We start from the raw sequence: 27,496 nt of genomic DNA, 5'->3' as shown, positions 1-27,496 counted from the left end.
ACTCATACAAGTCTTAAAATGTTTAATATTATTCATTGATCATTAATAAATAGTCATCACTATTGTACATATTATGCTATTATTTTAACTAAAAGTGTAAAAAAGCAATTTTAAATTTAAAAAAGGAGTTATAGATACAAATCTAATTTAGTTTATTTTTATTTGTAGGTATTTTCTTTTTTTCAATAATCGTTTACTCATTTAGCTATTTTACATCAAACATTATATTACTACAATACTATCTGCTAAAAGTACAATATAAAAAGTAATAACATTTGTAAGATAAAAATCTAGATGAAGACATTTTATGTACATAATTATCTAAATAAAAAATGAATGTTCTATCTTCAGATTAATCTAGATGTTATTTTTGCTATCTGAACTCAACACTGCATATAAAGCAACCTATGGTTGAGACAGCCTGCTTAGTTGTTTTATTTTAATAAAGTTATTTCTTTCTCTACTAATACCCACTGTTAAAAGTACATCATTATATGCACAACTACACAATTTTTATTTATAAATAAAAATAGTGCATTGATATGAAATGGTTTATTTGGTATGTCATGGGTAATATTTGGCAGTAGCTTAATTCCCTACTACAATCCAGGAGTAGGAAAAAATATGTAAGATCTCAAAAATTCACAAAAAAACACTCTGTATTATACTATCATAACTCATGACCTTAACGTGAACGTTCACTTCTGTCTACAGTATAAATTATAACAGTATAAGTAATGGTAGGGGTCTTTGGTCGGATAATTGTTTGCAGGAAATAAATTCAACTCAATGTTTATTTGAATAATAATTTAATTTGTTTATTTATTTTCTTTCATATAAATAATATTCAATAATTTAATAAAAACTCTAGGTTTTTCAAATAAATAATAGCACGTCGTCAATTAGGTATTGCGGCGTGCACATAGTCGTTGTTTTATAAAAAATAACAACAGGTTTCCAGACAGTGTGCACTTTATGTGAGCATCTCGTTAGCGTCGATCACTTTAGACATTTTTGTAGAGCTACTCAAGCGCTTTCTGACGGAAATAGATATTAAACTTAAAAACAACATTTTTTTTTAGGAAACATCAACCATTAAGATCAGACCAAACCGATTACAGAAGGAATATGTCTGAGTACGCGGTCTTCTGGAAGACTTTGTTAACGATATCTTGCGAGATAGCTCCAATCGCTTCTTCGAATGCTGGTTTCAATTCTTCAAGAAGAACTTCCCAGTTTTGGTTCAGGATGGAGTTCATGCTATCGCCTATTGTGCAAAAAAAAAACAACGGATTTAGTATGGAAAAAAAAGACAGTACTCCTCAATCATATTTTGTAAATACAATTGTGTGACAATAACCATTGAGTGGAATAATAATCTTAAAGTGTGGATAACATACCTAGTTGTTTGTTTCCATTGAAAAGGTTTTCCAACTTGACACTCAGTTGTTTGACGCTCGCCACCTTCAGGTTGACTTTCTTGATTTGAACGAAGGTCTTACCGTTCTTCTCGAATGGAGTACCGGACATTTCTTCCAATTCCAAAACGGGTTCGTCTGCGGAAAACATTGATATCGTAAAAAATAAGGAACACATATATATACGGATATGCAAAATAATATAATAGTATGTTAGAAACTCACGCAAGACAATGGAACACGGTCCGTTTCCGGTGATCGGCAAAACGAGCACCTTGCCGTTAACCGTGTATTGTCCGGTGATCTCGAGTGGTTTTGTGAAGCTGATCTTGCCGCTCGTCTTGAAGTTGTCCACGTCGATTTTCAAGGAATCGATCACTGTGCTGGTCAATCCCATGATTTTGACGTCTTTAAGCTTCAAGTCGATACTGACAGCTTTGCTAGAGCCCTTGCCGTGTTCGATTTCCAATGACGGTAACTCGAACGGTTCGATGGCCGGAATCCTCAGTTTCGGGTATCCTTCGGCCAAATCTGGAATGACTGATTGGATGGAGCTCTTCAAACATTTGTCAAGGTTTGGATCACTTTTCTTGCATAGATTGAAAGATATTTCTGCAAAGAAATAATTATAAGAATATTAGAAAAACAAAAGTTTAATCTTATGATATTATAATACAATTATTCAATAGTGAAACTCGTACACTAAGTCTATTTCGTGTACTAAAACTGACTTAATGAACCTATAGTTTTACTATTCAAATATTGACGTTGACATTATTCATCTACTTTGAAACAATTTTAAACGTAATACTTAAATATTTTTATCATCAATAAACAAATTCGAAATATAAATATAAATTAAGAATTAAATTTTTCCTTTAATCACCTGTGAAACAATGTGTGTTCACCTAAACAATTTTAAATGTATTAAACTTACAGAAACGATAACTTTAAAATTGTATTGTACTTGGTTATTTTTTATAATACTATATAACTAATTGTTTTTAAGCTTTAAATAAATCAGTCTGGAAAATACTATAGGCAACTTAACTAACGTTTTTATTTTTTGATATAAGAAATTTAATCATTTATTATGCTGTTTTTTTAAAATAACTGTTAATTTATTATTCAAAGTTTACAAATTTAAAATAACGGAATACAAACTCAATAAAAAATCAAATTTCTTTTTGTAAATAATTATTAAATACATTATAATTTTATGAAATGTATAATTGTATTTCTCAGTGAATTGTGAATGAAAAATATTACTAACCAAATAAAACCTTTCATGTGTTGTATTGTACATTAATAAGTATTACTTACGTTTTTTCGGTGTGGGTGCAGCGTTTATAGATGCAACGACGGCCAAAAATAAAGCAGAGACGATCAGCAACGATTTTGCCATTTTTAAATTGGAAGTATTTAGATTATAAAATAAAAAATAAAAAATTCCAAACGAAATCGATATCGGATCGTAAAAGTGCTTATTATATTTTGGATTATTTGTAAGTTTTGAAAAAACTAAGGAAAATCTTAATTCCAAAGTTACTTCTAAAACTGAAACCGTCGAAAATGTGATGCCGCAGCCCTGTGTTCGGATACCTTTTATACTCGCATGGCTGTTCATGTTGACCTCCCCGGAACTAGTTAAAGACACACCCATTGACGGCTATAATAAGTGTTTTACTGGTGGGCTATGTTATCATATTATATTATTCGAACAATCGTACTTTTTTTATATAAATGTTTATTAGATTATTTGTCCATTTATTTTTCAAACGTTTGTTATATCATTACTTAATTTTTATTAATATTCTTTAATTTTAAATATAATAATATTATTTTATAAATTATTTAAATAGAACCATTATGTGCATTTTTTTGAAGGTGAATCTTTAATTAAACATACTTCGATTTATATTTGTTTTTACATAGTATTATATTATGTTTATTATATAAAAGCTTACTTATTGGTCTTATCATATATTTTAATGTGTTATTGCATGAAATAGAAAATATATTTAAAACAGTGGCATACAAATTGATCTGTATTTGACAGTAAATTTATTAACCAGTGTCCAATGTTCAATGATTATAGTTAAGCTATTATATTTAATTGTACGTGCAATAACCCAATATTTTTATAAAAAATGTACCCTTAGCATATACATTTGAACTTACATTATACATTTAGTTAGATTTTATAGAGTGGACTGACTAATGTATTGATTGAACGTATTGGTGTGTGATTTTTGTGTCTGACGTCTTATATAGAAGAAATCAGGAAATCAAAAGAACTAACTCCTCAGTATTATGTATGATAATTAAATAACATTTATGTACACGTTATTAGTTTTTGATATAAATATTTTTTAAATTTTTAATGAATAACTATTGACATTTTGTCCAAACATGCAAGTTCATTGGTATAGTATAATTTTTATAATATTGCTTTATTTGTATGAGTACAATAATTGATCTACAATTATTGACAACAAAAATTTTCTAAGATATAATTTTCTTTCTTACAGCCGTCAATTATCGAGAAAAATCAACATACTCTCGGAAATGTATATGAAGTATTATTAATTTGTACCTAGTTAAAAAATATTTTAATATCTACCGTTCGAAAATGTTTTGCATATTTCGTCTTAAGTCTTTATTACTATTATTCAAAAATATAGATAATACCTAAATATAGACACAATATTTTCATTTACTATTGGAGTTAATATTTTGATCTAATTGGATATTAATTTCAAAAATATATGATAAAATAATAAATATTATAGTAATTATTACATTATAGATGACATACTTTTGTCAAAAATTAGTTCAACCTGCCATGTGTCCATGTTTCTAATATTAATACTAATATGTTATAAAATATCTTTAATACCGTAAACTAAACTCAAAGACGAGGTACACCCGAAATCAGAAATCTACTATTTTGTTTCTTGTTTTTAATGTTGAAATTATTTATAGCTGTAAACATTTTTGAAACATGATGACTATTAAAAGTAAATGTTATATCTTTTTTTTTGTTATTTATTATGAATTAATCATACGTCAAGTTTATTTTCCATATAATTGCCAGCAATTCACTTCTCAATCTAATCCAACATCCTATTATCATATTTTAAGAATTTGGTTGTATGTTCTATGGCATATGGCATATCTACTATGGAACTATGTAGTAGTGTATTGGTATAAAAACAGTGATTCATACTGGTATCTGTCGTTGGTTTTGTGCGCCATAGAACTAATAAAAGTATTATGTACGTATAAAAAATAAAAATAACATAAATATAAAGACAAGTAATTATTACAATCGGTTTAGTTTAAAGAAGTTTTTTATTGTTTTGATTTTTCGTAGAGAAAAGTTATAATAGGTTCTTAAAATTATTTTTCCTGAGAATAACCCGTTTTACTTCCATGAATACAACTTACTGGTTGTTTTTTATTTTTTCCACATCAAAACGATGATAAAAAGAACGTTTTATACTTATCCATGAAATCCAAAATTAAATTCTTAGCCCCCAGATCTCTACGTTCTTCAACTTTCTATACTTTACCAACTATTTTACTCGTATAATAGTATCTCGACTAAACTGTTTTTTTTTTATTACGACACCTACAACTGTACAGTGAAATGGTACCCACTTGCCCACTTTTGTTTGTCATAATTATTTTAAAAAGTTCTGAGATTTTTCAATTTTGACCTCCTAAAATCACCAATTATATTTCCAATTATTTACCAGAAACTTTCCTTAAAATTGATGAGCAAAGAATTTGTCTACTACCATTTTTCTAGCATTTTTCTGAAGTGTTTTCATATACAAATATAAATAAATAAAAACACTCTTCATTATAAAATCGATACATTCTTCATTCCACTAAGAATCTATTATTCGTTGAATGATAATTGTTCAGTACCCATTAAATCGGTGAAATTAATAAGATAATGATTTTAAATATATTTTATAATTATTAAAAATGAAACATTCAGCATGAGTCACCAACCAGTTTTTTCCAAGTCAAATTGTAGTTTATAAATATAACCTTTAGTATTTAAAAATGCTATGAGTAAATTATACTCAAGAACTAATGTATAATTTTTTAATATTTTTTACATAAAATGTATACATTTTTAATTTTAAATGAACATGTACCTAATAGTTATAAGCTTATAACTCTATGCGCTAGGTATCTACCGTCAGTTGATTATTGCCGAACACCGTCCTTCATTTATAAATATATATGACTTAAACCACTCATTTAATTTTCTAGACATTAAACTTTTTGTTAATCCGATAGGATCAACGATCATCCAAATACATTAAATATATGCTATAAGCATATATATGCTTTAATTTATGTTCAATTATTGTTATTACATTATCGTTGAACTCTCGGTACCAAGCTGAACCATTGCCTTGGGTATTTTTTTTTACATATCAGCTATTTTCTAATTTTTTTTAAATAATAATTTACAGTCGTATACATAAAATAAACTTAAACCAATTTGTACTAGTAAATATTTATGGTGGTGAATATCACTTTTTCGATATAAAATGAGTCGAGAAGGAGTTCTGGTACCATGTTGTAGTTTTGCCTAGTTCTTTTGTGCCTCTGCATTCTATGAATATCTATGTCATTGATAGATTTAGGATTTCCACATGGTTGGCAGGAAGTTTTTAATTTGCAAAACCACCGTAAGTAGTTGAAAATGATGTTTGTTATATGCACCAAAATGTGTATCAATGTATAATATACGTATAAGTCGAATATTAAATACTCAATTGTTGACATCGAGATTCAACGGACTCGAATGACAAAACGTAAATATTTTTCGGAATTTCTAACTTCCCGGGGCCTTATCAAGTAATCAATAATCATTATAATGTTTGACATTCGATCCGTGGTCAGATTTTCGACAAAAATAATTCATTTGTTATGTATTTAATATTTATATTATGAATAATTATTATACTTCGTATGATATTATTGTTGTTAAGTAGCTTTAAAGTCAATGCTGATGTACCGTAGAAAGGTGTGAATATAGGTTAGTGAAATAACCACTCATAATCTAAAATAGAATACTTCAAGTTATTAGCTATATATTTTCATACATTTTTGTTCAAAATGTGTAGTACAATAGAAAGAATAACCGATTTGAATTTTGGTGCACATTTACAAACACATTTAAAAATTGTTGATGCAGATTACACATGTGGAATACATTTAGGCGAATTTTAGTACGAATTGACTGCAGCCATTTGACGTATGTTTAGTGGCCGATTTATTTAATCATTTTGTAAGTATTAACTACCTAGTAACTTTTATATAAGACATCGGGTTAACTATTGAAACTAGTTTCTGATTTCAATAGTCTATACTCTATCTACAACACCTATTTTTGATATAGGCTCGATTAAACTACCATCGACGATTTTATAGCAATACAAAACGTTCAGTTTAACATTTTAAACAAAATAGATGTTACAGAGTTTATAATTTCTATTCAAATATTGAAGGTGAATTATTATACGATTATATAAATATTAAATAGATATGTGAAATTTGAATTAGCTTAATTTGCAGTATAATAGAAAATATTAGAATATTATGTTTCCGTGTAGATGAGCAATTACATAAATTCATAATTTGACTACTGAAAGATATTATACTGTGGTAAGTGATGACCTTAACATTGGAGATAAAGCGTAGGACTATTAGAGCGGTGATTTCAGGACGAAAATATATTCACAGGAAAATAATTTAACTCAATAATTACTTGTATATGTAATAATTTAATAATTTAATTTATATTCTTCATATAAATAATATCAATAACTTAAAAAAAACACTAGGTTTTTCAAATAAATAATTTGCAAGTCATCAATTTGATATTGAGACGAGCTGATAATAGTCATAGTTTTATAAAAAATAATAACAAGTCAACAGAAAGTGGCGCTATATGTGAGCATCTCGTTAGCGTCGATCACTTTTGACATTTTTGTCGAGCTACTCTAGCACATACTGACTGTGACGTGTATTAAATTAAAAATAACAACATTTTTGGTTAGGAAACTTAAACAAATACAACAATCCAACGAACTACAAAGGGAATATGTCTGTGTACGCTGTCTTTTGCAATGCTTTATTAACAATGTCTTGTGCAATAGCTCCGACTGCTTCTTCGAATGCTGGTTTCAATTCTTCAAGAAGAACTTCCCAGTTTTCGTTCAGGATGGAGTTCATGCTATCGCCTATTGTGCAAACAAAAACAACGGATTTAGCATAGAAAAAAAAATTAGTACTACTCAATCGTATTTTGTAAATAAAATTTTATGACAATGACTATTGAGTAGAATAAAACTCTTAAAGTACGGATAACATACCTAATTGTTTGTTTCCGTTGAAAAGATTTTCCAACTTGACACTCAGTTTCTTTACACTGACCAACCTAAGTTCGAATTTCTTGATTTGGACGAAGGTCTTGCCGTTCTTCTGGCTTGGAGATCCGGACACTTCTTTCAATTCCAATACGGGATCGTCTGTACAAACAATTACAATTATAAAAATTTGGATCACACACGAATTTCCAAAAAAAAAAGGTAACGCATAGAAAATATGAATTAGAATAGAAATTTAACAAACGTACGCAAGACAATGTTACACGGTCCGTTTCCGGTGATTGGCAAAACGAGCACCTTGCCGTTAACCGTGTATTGTCCAGTGATCTCGAGTGGCTTTGAGAAACCAATTTTCCCGGTCAGTTTGTAATTGTCAACATCGACTTTCAAGGAATCGATCACGGTGCTGGTCAAACCCATGATCTTGACGTCTTTAAGCTTCAGGTCAATGCTGACTGATTTGCTGGAGCCCTTGCCTTGGTCGATTTCCAATGACGGTAACTCGAACGGTTCGATGGCCGGAATCCTCAGTTTCGGGTATCCTTCGGCCAAATCAGGAATGACTGATTGGACAGAGGTCTTCAAACATTTGTCAAGGTTTGGATCACTTTTCTTGCATAAGTTGAAAGATATTTCTGTAAAAAAAATTGTTACAAAATTATAAAAACAGTTGTAATCATGATGTGTATTACATATTTAATAACAAGTTAATTTTGTAAACCTAATTGATATTATGTATTTTATTGATGTTTTTATTGTGTAGGTATTAGGTATATTGTCTGATATTGTATAAGATATTTACTTTGTGGATAATAAATATAGTAAACCAATTCCGTCCTCAAAAATAAAAAATAAAACTTCTCTTATACCGAGTCTAAGATTATTATTTCACGGAATTTGCACGGAATACCTAAACTGTTTTAGCCTTGGCTATTTGCCACCATATTTATTTTTTATGTTTTATACCTTCCGGGATAAATCATCATTATTTGGAGTGATGCCGAAGGTAGTAATTAAGACTGTTCGTGTGAAATAACTTACTCCACGCTAACATACTTATAAATGTACTATATATGCACCTATAATCAATAATAGTTTAATCATGTTTCCACTAATGCTGGATTTCGGTAAACTTATTATTATTGACACAAACTATTAATATTTTAATCAAAATAGGTACATATTTGCATTTATAATGGATATTGGATGAGATTGGAAGTCAAAAATATTAATTATTAATTTATAATAAAACATATAGTATTAAATATTAAACCCTTGTTCTAACAATTTAAGTCTTATAAACAGCAATATTTTATAGAATGTTGCTACCCGCCTGTACAGTTAGTACATTATTATATCACATTTTTCAGTGTAAAATATAAATATTTTTAAAAAAAAGTAAAATGTATATACAAATTATTTTTGTAACAAAGTTTTAATCCTAAAAATTCAATAAATAAAATTATATATGAAATATTAAATTTAAAGCTATTTATTCTCTGTTATTTGTGTCCCAAACGGCTATTAATTTTGCTTATTTATTAGGAAACTATAAATATGCTTTATTTTTTAAATGAAAAAATGAACATGAATAATGCTGTTAAATTAAAATATCTCATTTTCAATCCGTTTTAAAGTAAAATTATAAGTATAAAATGACATTTCGATAAAATAGACATTACAATTTTGCATTGAAAATTGTGATTGATAATATAATATATCCTAACGCATAATGTGGATTGACACATACATATAATGAATTATTTGAAAGTAAACACATGGAATGAAACTACACTTAGATACGATTGTTACAACATTATTGGGTATTAAAATATGTAAGTACTTACGTTTTTTCGGTGTAGGTGCAGCGGTTACAGAAGCAACAACGGCCAAAAACAAAGCACAGACGATCAGCAACGATTTTGCCATTTTTAAATTGGAAATATTTAGATTGTAAAATAAAAAATAAAAAATTCCAAACGAAATCGATATCGGATCGTAAAGTGCAAATTATGTTTTGGGTTATTTGTTAGTTTTGAAAAAACTAAGGAAAATCTTAATTCCCGAAGTTACTTCTGAAACTGAAACCGTTGAAAGTGTGATACCGCATCCCTATGTTCGGATACCTTTTATACTTACGCGGCTGTCCATGATGACCTCCTCGCAACTGGTTTCCGTTACTGCATTACAATTGTTTTTCCTCAATTTTAATGATAAGTAATGCTGCAATACTAAATTATAAATTGCACATCATTGTGTCTTCGTCATTTATCCATCGTAAATTTACTAAGTACCCCCAAAAAATCATTTTTAAATAGGCATACCGTGGATAGGTATAATTTAATTATTTGGTATTCAAACTATTTATGAAAAAAAAAAAAATATTACTTAATTTAAAAAATCAAACCTTATTAATATAAATAATAGTATATATGATACATACTCAATTAAGTTGTTAATAATTTGGATGTAACTTGTTTCGAATACAGTCAGATTTTGGATTCACGTGTATTAAAACTACATACTAATTTCATAGTCTTCATTTTAAGAAAATATTCAAGAGACCACTAATTTAAACTACTGACTCTTAATATTGTCAAACTAATAATGGTGCCTATACAATTGTAGAATGGACAATTTCTTTAATTATCCATTAAGTATGCTTCAAAATAATAAACCATTTGTTAGACATGAATCATAAGTCATTAACCTCAAATTATTGGTAATTGGAGAGGTCTCTGAGAAAAGTATTTTCCAGTTTATTTTGGAATAATCGAGAATGCCTAAGAACAAAGTTATATAAAAACAGGAATGTTTACGAAACTAATTCAAAAATAGATATTTGCAGATCCGTGCGATTTTCATCAATAATTAATATTTACATTTTACAGATATTGTACATATTTTCAATTATTTTGACTCTTTTTTAGGGTTCCGTACTCAAAGGGTAAAACGGGACCCTACTACTAAGTTTTCGCTGTCTGTCCGACCGTCCGTCTGTCACCAAGCTGTATCTCATGAACCGTGATACTTAGACGGTTCAAATTTCTGTAGATGACGTATTTCTATTACCACTATAACAATAAGTACTAATAATGAAATAAAATAAATATTTAAGGGGGCTCCCATACAACAAACGTGATTTTTTACTCGTTTTTTGCTGAATATTTATCACGGCAACAGGTAGACGCTTGAAACATTCACAGAATATTGATTTATATTATTTACTTCAGAAAAGTGTGAATAAAATTTCACAGATGATGTATTTCTGTGGCCGATCGAATGACAAATACTAAAACAGAATAAAATAAATATTTAAGTGAGGCTCCCACACAACAGACATGGTTTTTTTGCCGTTCTTACAGATAATGGTACGGAACCCTTCGTGCGAGAGTCCGACTCGCACTTGGCCGGTTTTTTTAAAACTATTTTAGTTTTTCTTTTAATACATTTACATTAAAAAAACATTTTTCTTCTGTATAAATGTTGAAGATGTAATGCAAGGTTCCTCATAATATGCGGTTTTTATAGCAACTAAAAAATCAAAAAAATTATATAATTTATTTTTCATACGATTTTGAAGCTTACATTTTGTTGTAATTCGTCAGTCACAGATATTTGCTAACTATTTCATTGAAGAAAAAATCATAAAATTATTAGTTTGTATAAATAAGACATACACGAAATTTCTCTCATTTGTTCTTGTCATAATTAAAAAAGTTTAGCTTAAAGCAACATAAATATTTCATGAGTGTTTCATATTTAAACTGTGATGCAATTAGATATTAAAACTTAAAATAAAAATTTTTCCTCAAACAATTAATGATATTTTCTTGTATTTCAAAAAATAATATTAGAGTCATAAAAATATGAAACGTTAAAAAATTACTTAAATTATTATTTTCTATGCGCAATAAAATCGTACAAAATATTAAAATATTCCAACTAATTTCTAACTATTTACAAGCATTTAGAATTTTTAATTTTTACTGTACATATTATAACATATTGATAAAAATTAAACAGATGATTTCTCATAAATTGTGCTTATAACTATATATAAATATATCAACAATTCATTGGCACAATTTGTTTTCACATTGCGATTTTCAAAATATTTTATTTTATTGTATAAAACACTATGAATCTATACAAGCAGTTCTGTTAGTTATACATGGTATTGACAATCATAAGTTAATAATCACAATATATGATATTATATAATAATATAATAAATTTGACGTTTTTGTAAAAAAAAATTCAACACACTGCATTACTTTTCGATAGGAAAACAAATTACTAACGTAATAAATAAATTATAAAATATCCTTACAAACTAAGTGAATATTAGACATATTATTATTAAATTAATATTATATTTTTGAACTTAATTTGATTATTATTTATTTAATACTGTTTAAAACTAATTTTAACTTAAGAATGCATTATTAATTTGAATTTTTTATTTCAATTATCTATACCACAAATAATTACACAATCTATAAATAGACTATGCTTCCCTTGACAGATCTTCGCTATGCAAAAATGTACTAACTATATTCATTTGCTCTTTGGTTAGCGAAAAAAAAATTTATATTTTTGCCGTTGATTTTTACGGAACAAATTTAACTTAGATCTCACATATTCCTCTCTGTTTCACATCTGAACATATATATAAAGGTTTTTGATTTATACTATATATGTATTTATGTATATATTTATGCATTTAAATTTAACCAAAAATGCACTAAGGTAATATGGTTGATACTTATCAAATGTTATTTTATTAAGTTACCCAAATATCTTTGGTGCCGACTTAATACTCAAATATCTAATATTTTCATTTTTTTTTTATAGGTAGTTAATAGTTTTATATAATAAATATTTCATAGATAACAGTGCTAATAGGCCTATCATATTTTACATATACGTATATCAATATTTGTGATTTATATTTTATGCATTATGTTTTTCACTTCTTTTTTCTTATAAATTATTAGATAAATATCGTGAAAATTTTGTAGGTGACTGAGAAAATAATACTAGCTGATCTAAATTATTTTCACAAATGTGTTGATAATTTATAGGTACAATATGCACTATTAATAATTGTCCATTAATGGCGTTGACCATACTTATTCTTTAATAACAAGCCTGACGTATTAATACTGTTTATTAAATTACGAGCTGTGTGTCCAACATCTACAAAATAAGTACCTATGTTTATTTGTTGAACTTTAAGTCAGCACGATTATCATCAATGAGTTCCCACCTTTCGTAGTTAGATAATTAGTGCTCGAAATTTAACGGAATTTATATTAAAATTATTGCAATAATCTTGTACTTGTACATTATTATTTATTAGACATTAGGTAGTGTTTATTCTATGTAGCACATTTTCAATGTCAATCAAATTGTCAACTAGTTGACATTGGAACCGCGGCCATTGGTGTCATCGATAAATTATTAACTGCAACATTTACCCACACAAAATAGTTTCTCATAAAATTAAAATTAAATCGGTATTTTATCAGTGCGTATGTGTTATTTGATAGTATTATAGACGATCCTGTGTTTCCTGATGCGCATTAGTGTACAATAGTACTCATAATACCTATTACCTATATTATTGTGTGTGTGTGTGTGTGTGTGTGTGTGTGTGTGTGTGTGTATGTGTGTGTGCGCATGCGTGTATTCGGTACATTAATTAGTAATTACAACGCGAGACTTTTATTTATGATACTGCAATAGATATCCGTATGATTTTAAGCTTTCTAGCGCTTTTCGTGTACGCACTGTGAGCAGGGGTGGCGGTTTGGGAGGGCAGTCTTGTAAAATTACCGACAACCACCCGTTTGACTGGTCTATAACATGATCAAACTTGTTAAAGTTTCAAGGATGTATTTCGATCAGATAACTACGCGCATAATAATAATAGCCTATAACAACTGCCAGCTGATAGGTTTTACATTGAATTATTGAGGAAGTACAAACGAGACTCTCTAGACAACAGCGCAGGAGAGAGAGAGAGTGAGAGAGAGAGAGAGTGAGAGTGATAGAGTCAGAGAGAGGAATACGAATATTGTTCGTGTATGTGGTCTGTTAGATTCTATCGTGAGATGCAGAAGAACCAGGAACAAGGTCGACTCGGTGGCGGCGACAAGTATATACCGACTTTATAATCCGTTTTATGTTTTTTATTATTTAGCAAAGTAGATTTACAATATAAAAACAACTATATCATGTAGGGCTTGAACGCACGTATATGATAATATGATAGGTATCTAATAAAACTTTATTTATTAACTAGTAATTTAATTTATTTCGCAACTGTCTATTTTCAAAAATAATGTTTGCATCAATTACGCATAAATTATCAGATATTTACGTGCTCATCTTAAAGTGTAGCGTCATAAAGGTTCGTTTATATAATAATATATATATAAAAGAATAAAGTATTTACTATACATATTTGTCACAATCTAAACTTCTGTCCCAATAAGTAAGTTTGAATAAAATGGACAGTTCGATAGACTGCTTATTAGATAACTCATATTTTTACTTCTATATATTTTAATTCTCCGATTGTATACCTAGGTACCGGTAGATTTTAATTGTATGTATATGCTGTACATGGTACAGAATGTCCTCGCTATACAATAATAACTAGCCAATAATTAATAAACTATAAAGTTTAGCCAAAACTTCTATTCCCTATAGTGCACACTCTATTTTTCCAAGAAACTCGTCCAAGTGCACCTACATACTTGTGATATATTGAAAATGATTTTATGCGTTACACAATAAATTGTATTGATGACAACATTATTAGTTATTCCCAGGTAACTCGTTTGTCAAGGTGTGTAACGTAGTTATGTATTTATGTTCTAATAGTGTGTACCTATAGACTTAAAATGATTTTAACGACAGGACAACATTATTATTATTGTAAAAACGTGTAAATAATAATAACGATGTTATACACCTTATACTCATTACTCATAACATAGTATATTAACGTGTATCCTGCAGCTTGTAATAAAAAAAAAAACTGTACCTACATTTTTATAAACGCTTGTTGTCGCTTTATTATTATTTAAATACAATTAATTTTAAATTTTAAGAATGATTTGGAAAAAAAGTTTTACATTAAACGAAAGTATAATACGTATACCTCAGTAAACTTGAATTATACCTAAATTTAAAAAATAAATAGTCTCTAAGTAAACTTTCCAAATGCCTAACGATACGATATTAAAACAACAGCTATTATGTGTGTAGAATAAATATCTAAGACATTAGTTATCTTAAAATTTCATCTGCACACCAGTTCGCTGGTTGACAATTCGAATAAAAAACCAATGCCGTCATAGCCGAAGAATAAACCCTGAATGAACTCGTTGTGTATTAATTACTATCATATTATTAATTATTATCAAACCATTAAAATTAGCCAAGTATACGAACGAGTATACAAAAAACATTTTAAAAGCTATAATTAGCTAAATAGATATTTTAATATTTTATAAGATTTCAAACGTATTGTAAATGGTACTCGTATGCCATGAATACGTTTATACTTCAAAAGAGGTTGACCTTTACAAAATGTCATATTATTTGTACCTCCTGCATAAAATTAGGCACTTATAGTTAGTAATAATATAGATTATGAATAACGTCGAGAATTCAAATTCGAATTTAGTGTATTACTATTGATATACATTTACTTAATAATTACGGTATGGGCACCTAGTGTATATTATGATAATGAGTATAAAACAACTCGCACATAAATATTCAATAACACGAAATACTGAGGTGTAATATATTGTAATATTGTATGCATATCATTAAAATATATTCGTAAATCTGACGGACACCGTATGTGCCCGTATACGCATAAAGATTAAAGGCGATGTGAGATTTCGGACAAAGGTCGTCCGTATAATATAATATAGTATACTGCTCGACGATGGTATATACATAATATACTCTATACATTATGATTTATATATACATAAATATGTACCTATTAACTGTAGAATTTTATTGTATACGCGTATATAATATATGGACGGGCGCACCACTATAGTGTACGTAAATGTAATAATAATATTACGTACCCGCGAGCGAGTGCACACGTCGTCTCGATCGCAATACAGTCGTCTGACGACGACCCTCCCTAAAATGGCGCTCACCCACAGCCTGCACCATCGCGTGCCCGGCAAACGTCCGTAAGCATTACTTACACGTCCGTGTGCACACGATCGACCAGGGACTCGGATATATCTACACTTACACACACATTTCATATATATACGGTATAAACACACGTATATGTATAGGTATATCGTTATTGCCCGACCAGACCACACACGACACTCGCGGTACACCACACACACGCATGCTCCACTACGCTGACATTATTTTCTGACACTACATTTCCACCGATTTGTCGCGTATATATAATATACAAAATGGTAATAATAACGTATCTCTTCGCCGACGCCACAGTCTGTTCAAACTCCGCAGTAGTCGGGTATCTGCAGTCGCGTCTAGCTCCCACGTGTATTTTGTACGTCATAATAATAATAATAATAATAATAATAATAATACCCGGCAGTGTGTATACATTATCATAGTATGTTTTAAGTGCGATGGGACTTTGCGCGATACGATTGTGTGTTACAATGTGTATGGAAATCGTGTGAAATTAAATATTTGATACGGATTAACCGTCGTCGCATGATACTCGCTTGCTCATCTACTATTACCAATAATTGGGGTTGATGAGCGCATAAATGTTTTACCTTCCTATATCATAATTGTATACGTTCATATTACACACAATCCGCATAATAACAGACGCCTCGAGATCAACGGTCTTCCGCGATCCCGTCGTACGGAACGACGCCGAAATCGTATAATAATAATTACTTGTGGCAAAATCGTATACATTTATACCGCCGAGCACCATTATTTAAGTGTTTTTTGTCACGATCGTAAATGAAATTTGTATTATATTATAATGTATAATATTGTATAATTTTCATGTAACATAGGTACACACGCGCCGCACGCGTTTATAATAACTTTGGCCGAACGTTGTCGTGTCCAACAAGGTCGTTGTTATTGAAGATCAAGGTCCCTCGACGTTAAAATTATATTATAATATACTTTATTACAACTTTTTTTATTATTTCTTTGTTGTTTTTTTTTACTCGTTGTAAATTGTAATAAAGGGGTTGTCCGTGAACTTCACAAATATTTGCATTTCCCCGTATTTTATGTTTTAACATAAAAGCAATATCCAGACAAGTTGTCCAACCGCCGCCTGCCATGACATCGACGCTGTACAATAAGATTGGACTTATACCCAAGCAGAAACCGATTAGAGTAATGATAATGGGACAACCCGGAGTAGGGAAAACTGGTAAGACACACAACAATAAAAATATCTAGTGTGACCATTCGATTTATTTATTTTGTATACTCGTTTGGACACAATTTATAATTGCATTAAAAAAGATTTATACCTACATCTGTTTGACAAGGATGCGCATCTGTATACTCTTTCCCTCTTTACATACGTAACATACTTATATAATATACAGGTATTACACTTTAGGACGTAATATGTGTGAAAAATGTGTACAATTGCTTTACCCTCTTGCATTATAATAATATAATATTTATGTGTGTTGCAGCGCTATTGGTGAGGTTTGTGACGAAAAAGTTCATCGGTGATTACGACCCGAACCTAGAGAAAATGTACACGTACCAAGTGTCAATGGAATCGGAAATGGTGAACTTCGAGATATTGGATACCGCCGGATACGTACAAGATGTAAGAAAATGCCAGTCGTTTTTCTAAAATCTTTTCATTTTTTTATTTTATACAAGCGCCAATTAATGACACCGGTTGTATGTATTAGAAATCTTGCAACTTGGAAATGAACATGCGCTGGGCCGACGTGTTCATATTGGTATACTCCATTACGGACAAATGTTCGTTTGACGATTGCAGTAGGCTCAAGTTTTTGATTAACTACAACAAAAAGAAACGTCGTCTCTCCACTAAAGTAAGAATTAGGTGAAAAATATTTGAGCCACCGCTGAAATTATTATATAATTATATAACGAGATAGTAGATTTATACTGTATACACGAATATACGATATAATATTGTTATGCTGAATAATTTAATTATTTTTTAATACTGATGACCAAAATATGCAACACAATATCGCTATACGTATACGGTAAACGAATGCTCAAAATAAAAAATAATGCATTGGAATTTATAAAAAAAAATGTTTTTCGTATGTATGAATTCTACTATAGATATTTTTCCTCTGCAAAGTACGTTATGAATTATAAAGTGTTTGCACTACACATATTATAAGCGTTACATAGATCGGCCTCCCTAAAATCGGTCAGAAAAAAAGTTTTGGCCAACCTAAAAACGTATTTATGTTAAAATGCAGAGTACTACTTACCTACCATACTCTCGTAGATGTGAAATGGAATACGGATCTTACTATACGATAGTATTATAATACATATAGTGGACTGCGATATAGTGCAATATCACAGACAATATCAAAAATCCATCTGTGATTTCCAAAAGAAAAAAAAAATGTTAAATTATTAGTATTATTAATTTATCGATTACCTAATTCAGAGTGGTCCAATCTTTTGTAAATAGCTAACTAATTTACACATTTATAAACACTAAGGGGGGGCTACCAAAAGAAAAAAATATTTAATATTTTATGAGAATAGAATATAATGCACAAGTATTATACCGCCATATAAGGTAAAAGCATGCATCAAAACTTAAGTACATCAAAACCAAGAAACACCTATGTACCATAATACCTCTATATTTTATATTTTTCATTGTTTCATGGGCGAAGTCAAGTTATAGAGCTAAAAATGGATGTTTGTTGTAAAAATGGACCATTTTCAATAAAAGTTATATTAATAGATTCCTGGAAACTTTGAGGATGTTTATAGCGGAATAAAAAAAAATGCATCTGTGAGCTACCTTTTAACACAAGGAGTTGAAAAAATAGGCTATAGGCACGTTCCGATTCTCAAATCTCAAGGAATCTATTGCTTTTTATTACTTTTATTGAAAACGGTCCAGTAGTTTTTTTGTTAATTAATTACAGACAGACCAAAATCCATTTGTATGTATATAAATAGATATTGATGTTACACATTGTTCACTTATCTGAATTACTAATATAATTAGTGAGTACCTATTATATAGTATAGTATTAGCCATGTACGGCTTATATGAGTTGAGAATCTCAACAAAATATATAGGTATCTACTCGAAGTAGCCTACTTCTTTATAATCTTAATGCCCAAACGTGATATCTTTTTAAGTATATGGTGTGCCCCAACTTAGTGTGTGTGTGTGTGTGTGTATTTTGAATGCCCAACAGGTAAACATTTTCAGTCATGCTGCGCCGCTGCATTTTACCTCGTAAATGGATATTTGGGGGCGGCGACGGGTGCTTACCAACTTAAAAAATGGGTTTTCGGGATATTATTGTATAAACAATAATCTACTTTAATACGACCACGATGCATGAATATTACTGTACATACCTATAACCTATGCTATAAATTATTACAGTACCCATATACTATGTAGTATATACCTAGTACCTAGATAAGCTTACAAACAACCAAGATGGTGATAATCACCTATTACGTTATTATTTACAGAAAGTGCTTTCCGTAAAAGAGATTGATAGATAGTCGTTACATATAATCGTTATTAATTATAGTTGTTGACTGTACTGATGAATATTACATAAATTATAAAAGTCATTGTTGACTAACTATAATCATTTTTACTGTAATTATTTCTGGTGGTTTTTTTACACCTCTAAGACAATATTAGGTACCTATCATAAATGAAGAGGTATCATAAAAACCCGTGTTGTTAATTGCACTTAATAATTATAATCGCATTACCTATAAATTTCCATACATTAAAAATTATATACTGCTTAGTGCTTGTTAGTGGGTACCTATACCCATAATGTAACAATTTATCATAATTTATTAAACTCTAAGGATTCTTTATATAATTTACCCATAGGTATATATTTTGGATTTTTCACTTCAGTGATCAAATGTTTTCCTTACACAAACTGGTTTGCCTAATATGTATTTTAATTAGATATTTTATTTATGAATTCTGCTTTATAGATATTATCATATATCCTCAACAATATTATTCACACATAAGTGCAACATTTTCATTTTTCTAAGGTTTCTCTGTATGATACTTTATACTCTTGCCGATCAGGTTCGTCCATCGTGAAGTAGTGGCTGCAGTGCTGCACTCAAAATATTTATGGTAACCACTGACCAGTGACCAAATATCAATATAGATTATCTATAAAGTATAAAGTATTAGCCTAGCTGTGTTATTAAAATATCATTTTATGTGATTTGTAGTCTAAGATTCGGACATGTTTACCATGTCATTCATGTGTGATGTGTTGATCATTATTCCATTCCATTTATCATTGTTTATTTTAACGATATTTCTGTATTTACTTAACTGTGCACCTACTACAATTTCGTACATGAACTATGTTTTAAATAGTTATAACTTATAGCTATACTTTTATAGCCTATACGCAGTAAGCAGTAAGAACTAACTACTGCAATTATAATCATGTTATTTATTTTATGTCTTTATTATTTTCATTGCATTATTACTGTACATAAATTACTTCCTATATAGCCTGCAGCTAGTTACATATTATAATATTAATAATATCTACATCTAGTGTCGGCCTGGTACACCAAAGGCCCATGGATCAGTTTTTTAATGGAGCTTTTAATGAATGGCCTTGGGCCCTGTAAAGAAAAATTGTGATTTAAAATTATGTACGTTCAAATATTTTGATAGATATATTACGGAGTCCCTACTACTAATCAAAATTCTCCCTACATAGACCAGAAACAAGCCAAGTGAACAGAAAAATTTAAGAGACCCAAAGAAAGGGGGTAGGAGTTCAAACCGCATTTGCAGCTCAGCGTCCATAGCCATGCTAACACTGCAGAATATATTTAACTACTAAAATTACTTCCTGTAGATGCATATCAGTATATCACATTAACACCTACTACTTATCTTAAATAATTGTTAGGATTTTTTTCATTTAGTTTTTATTTGTTTTATATATTTTGTAATAAATTTGAATGTTCTTCAAATTATATAATTTTAAAACGAAATCATTTTTATGTTTGCCTATATTTTTGTTTTTATCGTAATAAAATAATTTTTTTTAAACCTAAGCATTCTCTGCTGTGTAGTACATTTTGAGTGAAGGTACCTCATCGTTATTGAGTATTTCACTGTAATGATTGTATTCAATTTTAATACAGTGATAAATTATTGTATATTTCTGTTGGAACGTAAAACAATTTTGAGCAAAAACTGTTTGTCAATCTAAGTTTAAGGATTTTTTTTTATATATTTATATTGCAAATAGTAATTAATTTTTCTATAGGGAACACGTAGATTGAACTAATTTTTGACAAAACTAATTAAATTGTAATGTTGCACATAGATATAGTACAAATATATTATACGTAAGTAGTACCTAATTAAAATAATACTAGCTGTTAGCTTACGACAAACAAATCACATATAAGTATATTTATTTATTATAATTAATGGAACAAGCCCTTTTTATTCATTATAAAAACACACAACATAATATTAAATACAGGTATTATAGTTAATATTATTATTACTACAAATAAGGTAGAAATATTAAGTTAGCCTGGATTCTTCTGCTACTCGGTGTATCTAATGTGGCCGTTCTAATATCGGCGTGAAATCATGTAAAATCACAATAAAAGCAAAATATGAGTATTTCAAAAATGTAGGCTCCACGTAGGCAATCTAGAAACTGCAATGAAAAATTATAATTTATATTATAATAATTACTAAATATTATAATTTATTATATAATTTAATATATTATTACTAACTATTATTAACTTATAAATCCATACTAGTGCACCAAAGAACGATGGAAATAGGTTCGTATAAATTGCTTAAAATTAATAATTTTTTTAATATCGAATTTTGTAGAAATTTAATTATGAAATATCTATAAAAAAACTGTTTAGTTTTATTTTTGAGCTTTTTAGATTTATGTAAGATTAACTTATGAGAAACCTTGTATTACATTTCAAGCCTTAACTATAAAAAAATGTATACATTTTTAAGCTTTTATGATTTTATGATTTTTCATTATTAACTCATCACTTAATTTATTTGTACGTTCAAATATATTTTTACAATACCATAGATATAATTAAATACCTATTCTTATATGTATCAACACTATCAACTAATATTATGTACACATAACACATACCTCATGCATTTATAATTGTTTTAATATTTTGAATTTTTTAAATCTTGTCTGCTTATTGTGATAATATTATCTGAAATCTGAATTAATATGAAATAAGAATGTTTATACTTTATATTGACATTAACTTCAACATTGAATAAATTGTAGACCTATGTACCTATGTAGGTATAGTAGGTACAGTTTAGAACACTATAGGTACTCGTAACGTAATACACTAATACTGTAATTGATAATTTGATAATTGACCTGATCCTAAGGATCATCCATTTGATGTGCCAGTGATACTAGTTGGTAACAAAGTGGACCAACAATATGATCGGATGGTGACGTACGCTGAAGGTCGGAAACGGTGCCAGGAACTTGGGTGCGTGGCTTTTCATGAGATTTCAGTGCGGGAAGATGTCGATCAGGTTTATGAAACTTTTTCTTAGTTTTGTAGACTTTTTTTAATTTTAATTGTATTTACATTTTATAATATACACAATATATACATATTTTAGGCATATGCAGTATTTAAGGAAGCGTTCACATGCTGGAAATCAATGTCTAAAAATCCAAAACTAAAACGTTCTTCTTCTGATCACGGTGCAGAAGCACTCTTCAATTCAGCATCTAGATTCATAAGTATTTAATATTTATTTATTTATTTTTAATAAGTATACACGGTCATGTGCTCTTAATTACATAAACATAATGTACCTACAAATTTAAACTTCATATTCAAAATAATCCTAAATTTATTGAATGTCAAAAGTAGAAATAGTAGTGCACAACATAGTATCCACGTAACGGATTCATTGCGCATATAGATGATAGTGGAATGAGGAATATAAAAAACTATGAAGAAAAGTGAAATCTTAAATGGCCAGAACCCGCTGATTTTTGACAAAACCTTAACGATTTTTAGGAAAATCCGTGATCCACTTAGAATCCTATTCTGATAATTAATAATTATTCATTTATACCCAGTTCAAATTCAAAATTTCCACTCTGGTAGGTACTATTTTCGACAGCCTCAAAGCTGCTTTTTTGATTTAAAACGTAATCTATAATTGCGATTAAAATATTAAAACGCTTTTAATATACTTTAATAAATACTTTTTACTTTTATTCACGTTAGGTATATATTTTTTAATTTTTTTTCATTATACACAATTTTTGTTTCAAACGAAATTAATTAAAAAAAATTTTAATTCGAAGTTTTTTAAAAAAATGATAAGTATGATTCAAGTTTAAACTTAAAAAGAAAAGGTTTGATAAAAAAAAATTGTTTCACTGTGCTACATGTTGAAAAAAGGGTTAAAAATTGGATTTTTTTTGTTCAAAAATAAGTGGAATATTAAGTGCCGTATACAGTTTAAAAAAAACTGTGTCAAATTAAAGGTCATCTGGCTGAAATATATTTTAGTATTACCTTAAATCTCGATCACACTATGTACCTAAATTATATATGTGAAAAAGATTAAAATTAGTTTTGTTGTTAAAGCTAGATAATAAAAATTGTATTTGTAATTAATTATTATAAAATGCGCAGTTACCTAAATAGATGTTAATAGTATACGTCCCTGATTAATATTCAATGTTAGATTTATTTTAATAATTTATCTAAACATTCTGACCAGTGACCATCTTAAACGTGCCTATGGCAAATATTTTTTGATCGTATATTAGTTTCTATAGCCGATAATATAGAATATTAAAATATATATGGGTAGGCAATAAATTAAATTTACTATAAAATCGAATGTTTCTCAATATTACCGCCACGCGCTCCACTGCATAATAATAAATTATAAAATAATATTATGGCGGCCCGGTAACCGGACTCCGGTTGTACTGCAGTGTGAAATGTTAATATTATTAACTCTTAGGTACCTAAACTTTGGTAGCCTTAACACTTGTTTCTAGCTGTAACATATTTATAATTATGTAACTATTTAAGTATTGATATTATACAAAACAATACACATTGAACATTATTCTTTATGAAGGGAAACATTTCAATTTGTGTTGTTCTATCATCTCGTCCCTGAAAACCAGTATAGTATATAATAACCTATTATCAATTACTATTTTAATTATTATCACCACTGCAATATTTGTATTGATAGTTTATAGTTTATTAATTAGGTATTTAAAATTTAAACTAATTTATACTCAAAAAATGTAAATAGAAATATCCATGGATGTTGAAAAACACCATTAATTTATTTCAGATACATCTTATATACTTATGAGTTATTACATACAAGTTATATTTTATTGTTTATTAATTTCTTCAGCACTCACTGCTCAGTCGCTATAATAGGAACTGGTTTCACCCATATACTTAGCCATGGGTGGATAGGCCTACCGGGAAACCGGGCATTTCCCGGTGGGCCCCCCTTCGTATTTTGGTAATGGGGCCCTTTAATAAAATGCAATTACCTATGATAGAAATAATTTGAAATTTTTTTTTCATGCGTGGGGCCCCCTTGTAAAATTTCCCGGTAGGCCAAAATTGGCCTATCCGCCCATGTACTTAGCCACCCTATAAGTATACCTACCTATTACTAGCTATCATTATTATTAACCTAACCTAACCGTAGGTACCTACTCAGAATTGAGTTTTCATACTAATCACATCAGAGTCCCAAGTCCTGGATACAATTTAATATCGTCAAAAATTCTATGTATTGCAATTTGCAGTATTCGGACTGCGAATTACATAAGTAATAACTAATAACTAATAAGTAGTATTTTCGTGCAATATCGGACATAATGAAGGTTCTCAGCCTAACAGTCTTAGCCTAAGTGCCTAACACGACAGGATACAAAGAAAAAAGTTGAAAAATTAAGCATGTTCATACAATAATAACTAATAATAATATAAGTATTCATTTTTCAACAACTTGTAAATTACCTATTATATATTGAATATGTTCATCACGGTTAGATCATGGCCATTGTTGCAGTTAAACGTAGGTACTACGACGTTTAAAAATCTAACATACACATACGTTATCGTCGTTATAATATGCCATAGTAATTTTAACAGTGTATAGATACCTATACCATTTAATTATTAATTTTTGAAGGATTAAAAAATAATGTAGACACAGGAATGACAGGATATATAAATTACAATTACATATGACTAAATGTGTATAACTTTGTGTCGTAATTCGTAAACAATCGTTTAGGACTGTACTGGCATATAGTCATATACTCATATGACATACCTAGTCATATATATTATATGTGTTTACATTATTATATTATGTTGTTATTTTGAAAAATTTTTAATAATCGTCATTACAAAATAAAAAATAACACTTAAAATTATAATGGGAGGTACCACTTGCCTATGGTAGGTATGTATAAACAGTTACGTATTTATAATTTATGGTGGTTACAGGGGAGGGGGTTCGAGTTCTGCTTACTGTTCTTGCTTATTACATATTATATTAAGACCAAGTAATATACATTCAAGTATAAAAATAGAAAAATGGGAATTGTTTAGTGTTATACCGTTATCGTCAAACTGAGATTACTTGTAAACGGTGAAAGTACTACAAACTTAGAACTTTTCATAGTGACCTGTCGCCGGCGACTCACCCTTAGTACAACCATTTTATTACACTGTTGGTTTTGAGTGTTTCGACTCTAATAGTCTAATCTATCTGTAATAAAGTTCCCGGCGCAGTTTCCGCCCTTTAAAAATCTGACCTCTAAAAAACCCCCTCCAATGCTCCAACACCCTCATGCGACTATAAGTCAATACGTGTTCCTTCATTCAATGTATATCCACCTTGCCTTCGTCATAATTATTATTTTTTATATCACACCATATTTGATCGTTGCCCTCGCCCAAAAAAAATCTTAACGGCCGCCTTTAAACAATAGGTATGGCCGTATAGGTACTTAATCAACAAGATATTTACTATGATTTACACATACTTTCCCCTGCAGATTTATTGCCTCATAAGTTGTATTAGGCTTGAAAATAATATAGGGGATTGAATACCTTCTTAAAATGTTTCCCATTTGTGCCACTGGCGTTTATAATAATAATATATCAAAATTTACTACACTAACATTAGGTTATCATAATATAATATTATGTGACAGACAATAAAATTCGTTACAACAATAACGCAGGTTGGCCGTTAGTGTTTGGCGACAGCGCGTGCAGTTCATCAAATCGTACGGAGGACACTCCGGAGTTCCGTGCCAGGGCTTCGACGGAGGGACACATCCGGTCGGGCGCGACGGCTTACCGGTACCTGCCCACGTTGTCAGCAAGAGGAAGTATTTGCTGCTACTTGAAGAAATGAGAGTCAACACCATCGCGTGTATACATACACATAGAAATAATATTATTACATCGTATTATTGTGTATTTAGCAGTAAGCTATATATGTCGCGAGTGGCATCGATAATATATTCTCTTGATGCACAAACGCACAATAAAATATACACCGACACCATCGATATGTATTGTGAATTTTCAATTAAACGCTAATACAAGACGTATTATAGGTACTATTATTATTATCATATCATTACATAATTAGGTACTTGTGTACAATTTACTCGTGTAAATCCTAACGACCACGTGATGGCGAAAAAAACACAATTGTTTGACTCATTTAATTTACCTACACGACTGTCGACTATAATACACATTACACGCGCGTAAACAACAATTAATAAAATACATACATACAAGTAACCTATTATAATTACAACAACGACGATCATGAGTGTTTTTATAATGTTGGGACGAGATAATTTTACAAGCTAGTAATTACTAATGGAGTTCAATATATTTGTATATATATCATACGCAATCGATTAAATTACAATTTAAGAAGTGGGCTTACCTATAAATCGTTCTATCGGAAATACTTGTTTACTTATAACAAGTTAGTAAGAAACTTAGGATTTGCATCGGCTTTCGACTACACCGAACTTTTTATTTGTTGATTCCACCGGCTCATATATTATTATACGCTTTTACTAAAAATGTATGATGAGAGGATAAACAAATTCTTAAAAATAAATTACATTGATAATATATCAAAATTTAATCTGAAAATATGGGCATCGTCTTCGATACCATCCGTACGAACACGGAACAACTATAATAGTTGCGAATTGTTTCATTCAAACCTTAACTCACAATATTCACTTAAGCACATCCTTGTATATTTTTGTTTTATAGCATGTATAGATTTTAAAAATACAAACA

General features: G+C 29.4%; 3 protein-coding genes across 4 annotated transcripts; 1 reads left to right on the top strand and 2 right to left on the bottom strand.

The window, feature by feature from the left end:
* Nucleotides 1-891: 891 nt before the first annotated feature.
* Nucleotides 892-3,011, bottom strand: LOC111027349 (protein takeout-like). The gene is made up of 4 exons (XM_022305716.1): nucleotides 2,742-3,011; nucleotides 1,644-2,030; nucleotides 1,401-1,556; nucleotides 892-1,267 (listed from the first exon to the last, which is right to left on the bottom strand). Exons 1-4 carry the CDS (start codon nucleotides 2,821-2,823, stop codon nucleotides 1,116-1,118), a joined length of 777 nt encoding a protein of 258 aa, XP_022161408.1. The 5' UTR covers nucleotides 2,824-3,011; the 3' UTR covers nucleotides 892-1,115.
* A 4,204-nt stretch (nucleotides 3,012-7,215) lies between these two features.
* On the bottom strand, nucleotides 7,216-9,958 carry LOC111027354 (protein takeout-like). The gene is made up of 4 exons (XM_022305723.1): nucleotides 9,685-9,958; nucleotides 8,086-8,472; nucleotides 7,823-7,978; nucleotides 7,216-7,690 (listed from the first exon to the last, which is right to left on the bottom strand). The coding sequence occupies exons 1-4, from the start codon at nucleotides 9,764-9,766 to the stop codon at nucleotides 7,539-7,541; spliced, it is 777 nt and encodes a 258-aa protein (XP_022161415.1). The 5' UTR covers nucleotides 9,767-9,958; the 3' UTR covers nucleotides 7,216-7,538.
* Nucleotides 9,959-16,162: 6,204 nt separating this feature from the next.
* Nucleotides 16,163-26,778, top strand: LOC111027359 (ras-related and estrogen-regulated growth inhibitor). Of its 2 annotated transcripts, none has more exons than XM_022305727.1 (6): nucleotides 16,163-17,270; nucleotides 17,545-17,684; nucleotides 17,773-17,919; nucleotides 22,521-22,673; nucleotides 22,764-22,887; nucleotides 26,404-26,778. In XM_022305727.1, the coding sequence occupies exons 1-6, from the start codon at nucleotides 17,177-17,179 to the stop codon at nucleotides 26,577-26,579; spliced, it is 834 nt and encodes a 277-aa protein (XP_022161419.1). In that variant the 5' UTR covers nucleotides 16,163-17,176; the 3' UTR covers nucleotides 26,580-26,778. The 2 variants fall into 2 exon arrangements, with proteins under 2 accessions (XP_022161419.1, XP_022161420.1); XM_022305728.1 differs by lacking the exon at nucleotides 16,163-17,270 and adding an exon at nucleotides 17,320-17,451.
* The last annotated feature ends 718 nt before the right edge of the window (nucleotides 26,779-27,496 follow it).

Source organism: Myzus persicae, unplaced genomic scaffold, assembly GCF_001856785.1.
Source record: "Myzus persicae strain clone G006 unplaced genomic scaffold, MPER_G0061.0, whole genome shotgun sequence".
Taxonomy (NCBI): Eukaryota; Metazoa; Arthropoda; class Insecta; order Hemiptera; family Aphididae; genus Myzus; species Myzus persicae.
The sequence above is the reverse complement of the archived record's forward strand: the minus strand, read 5'-3'. Positions and strand labels throughout refer to the sequence as shown.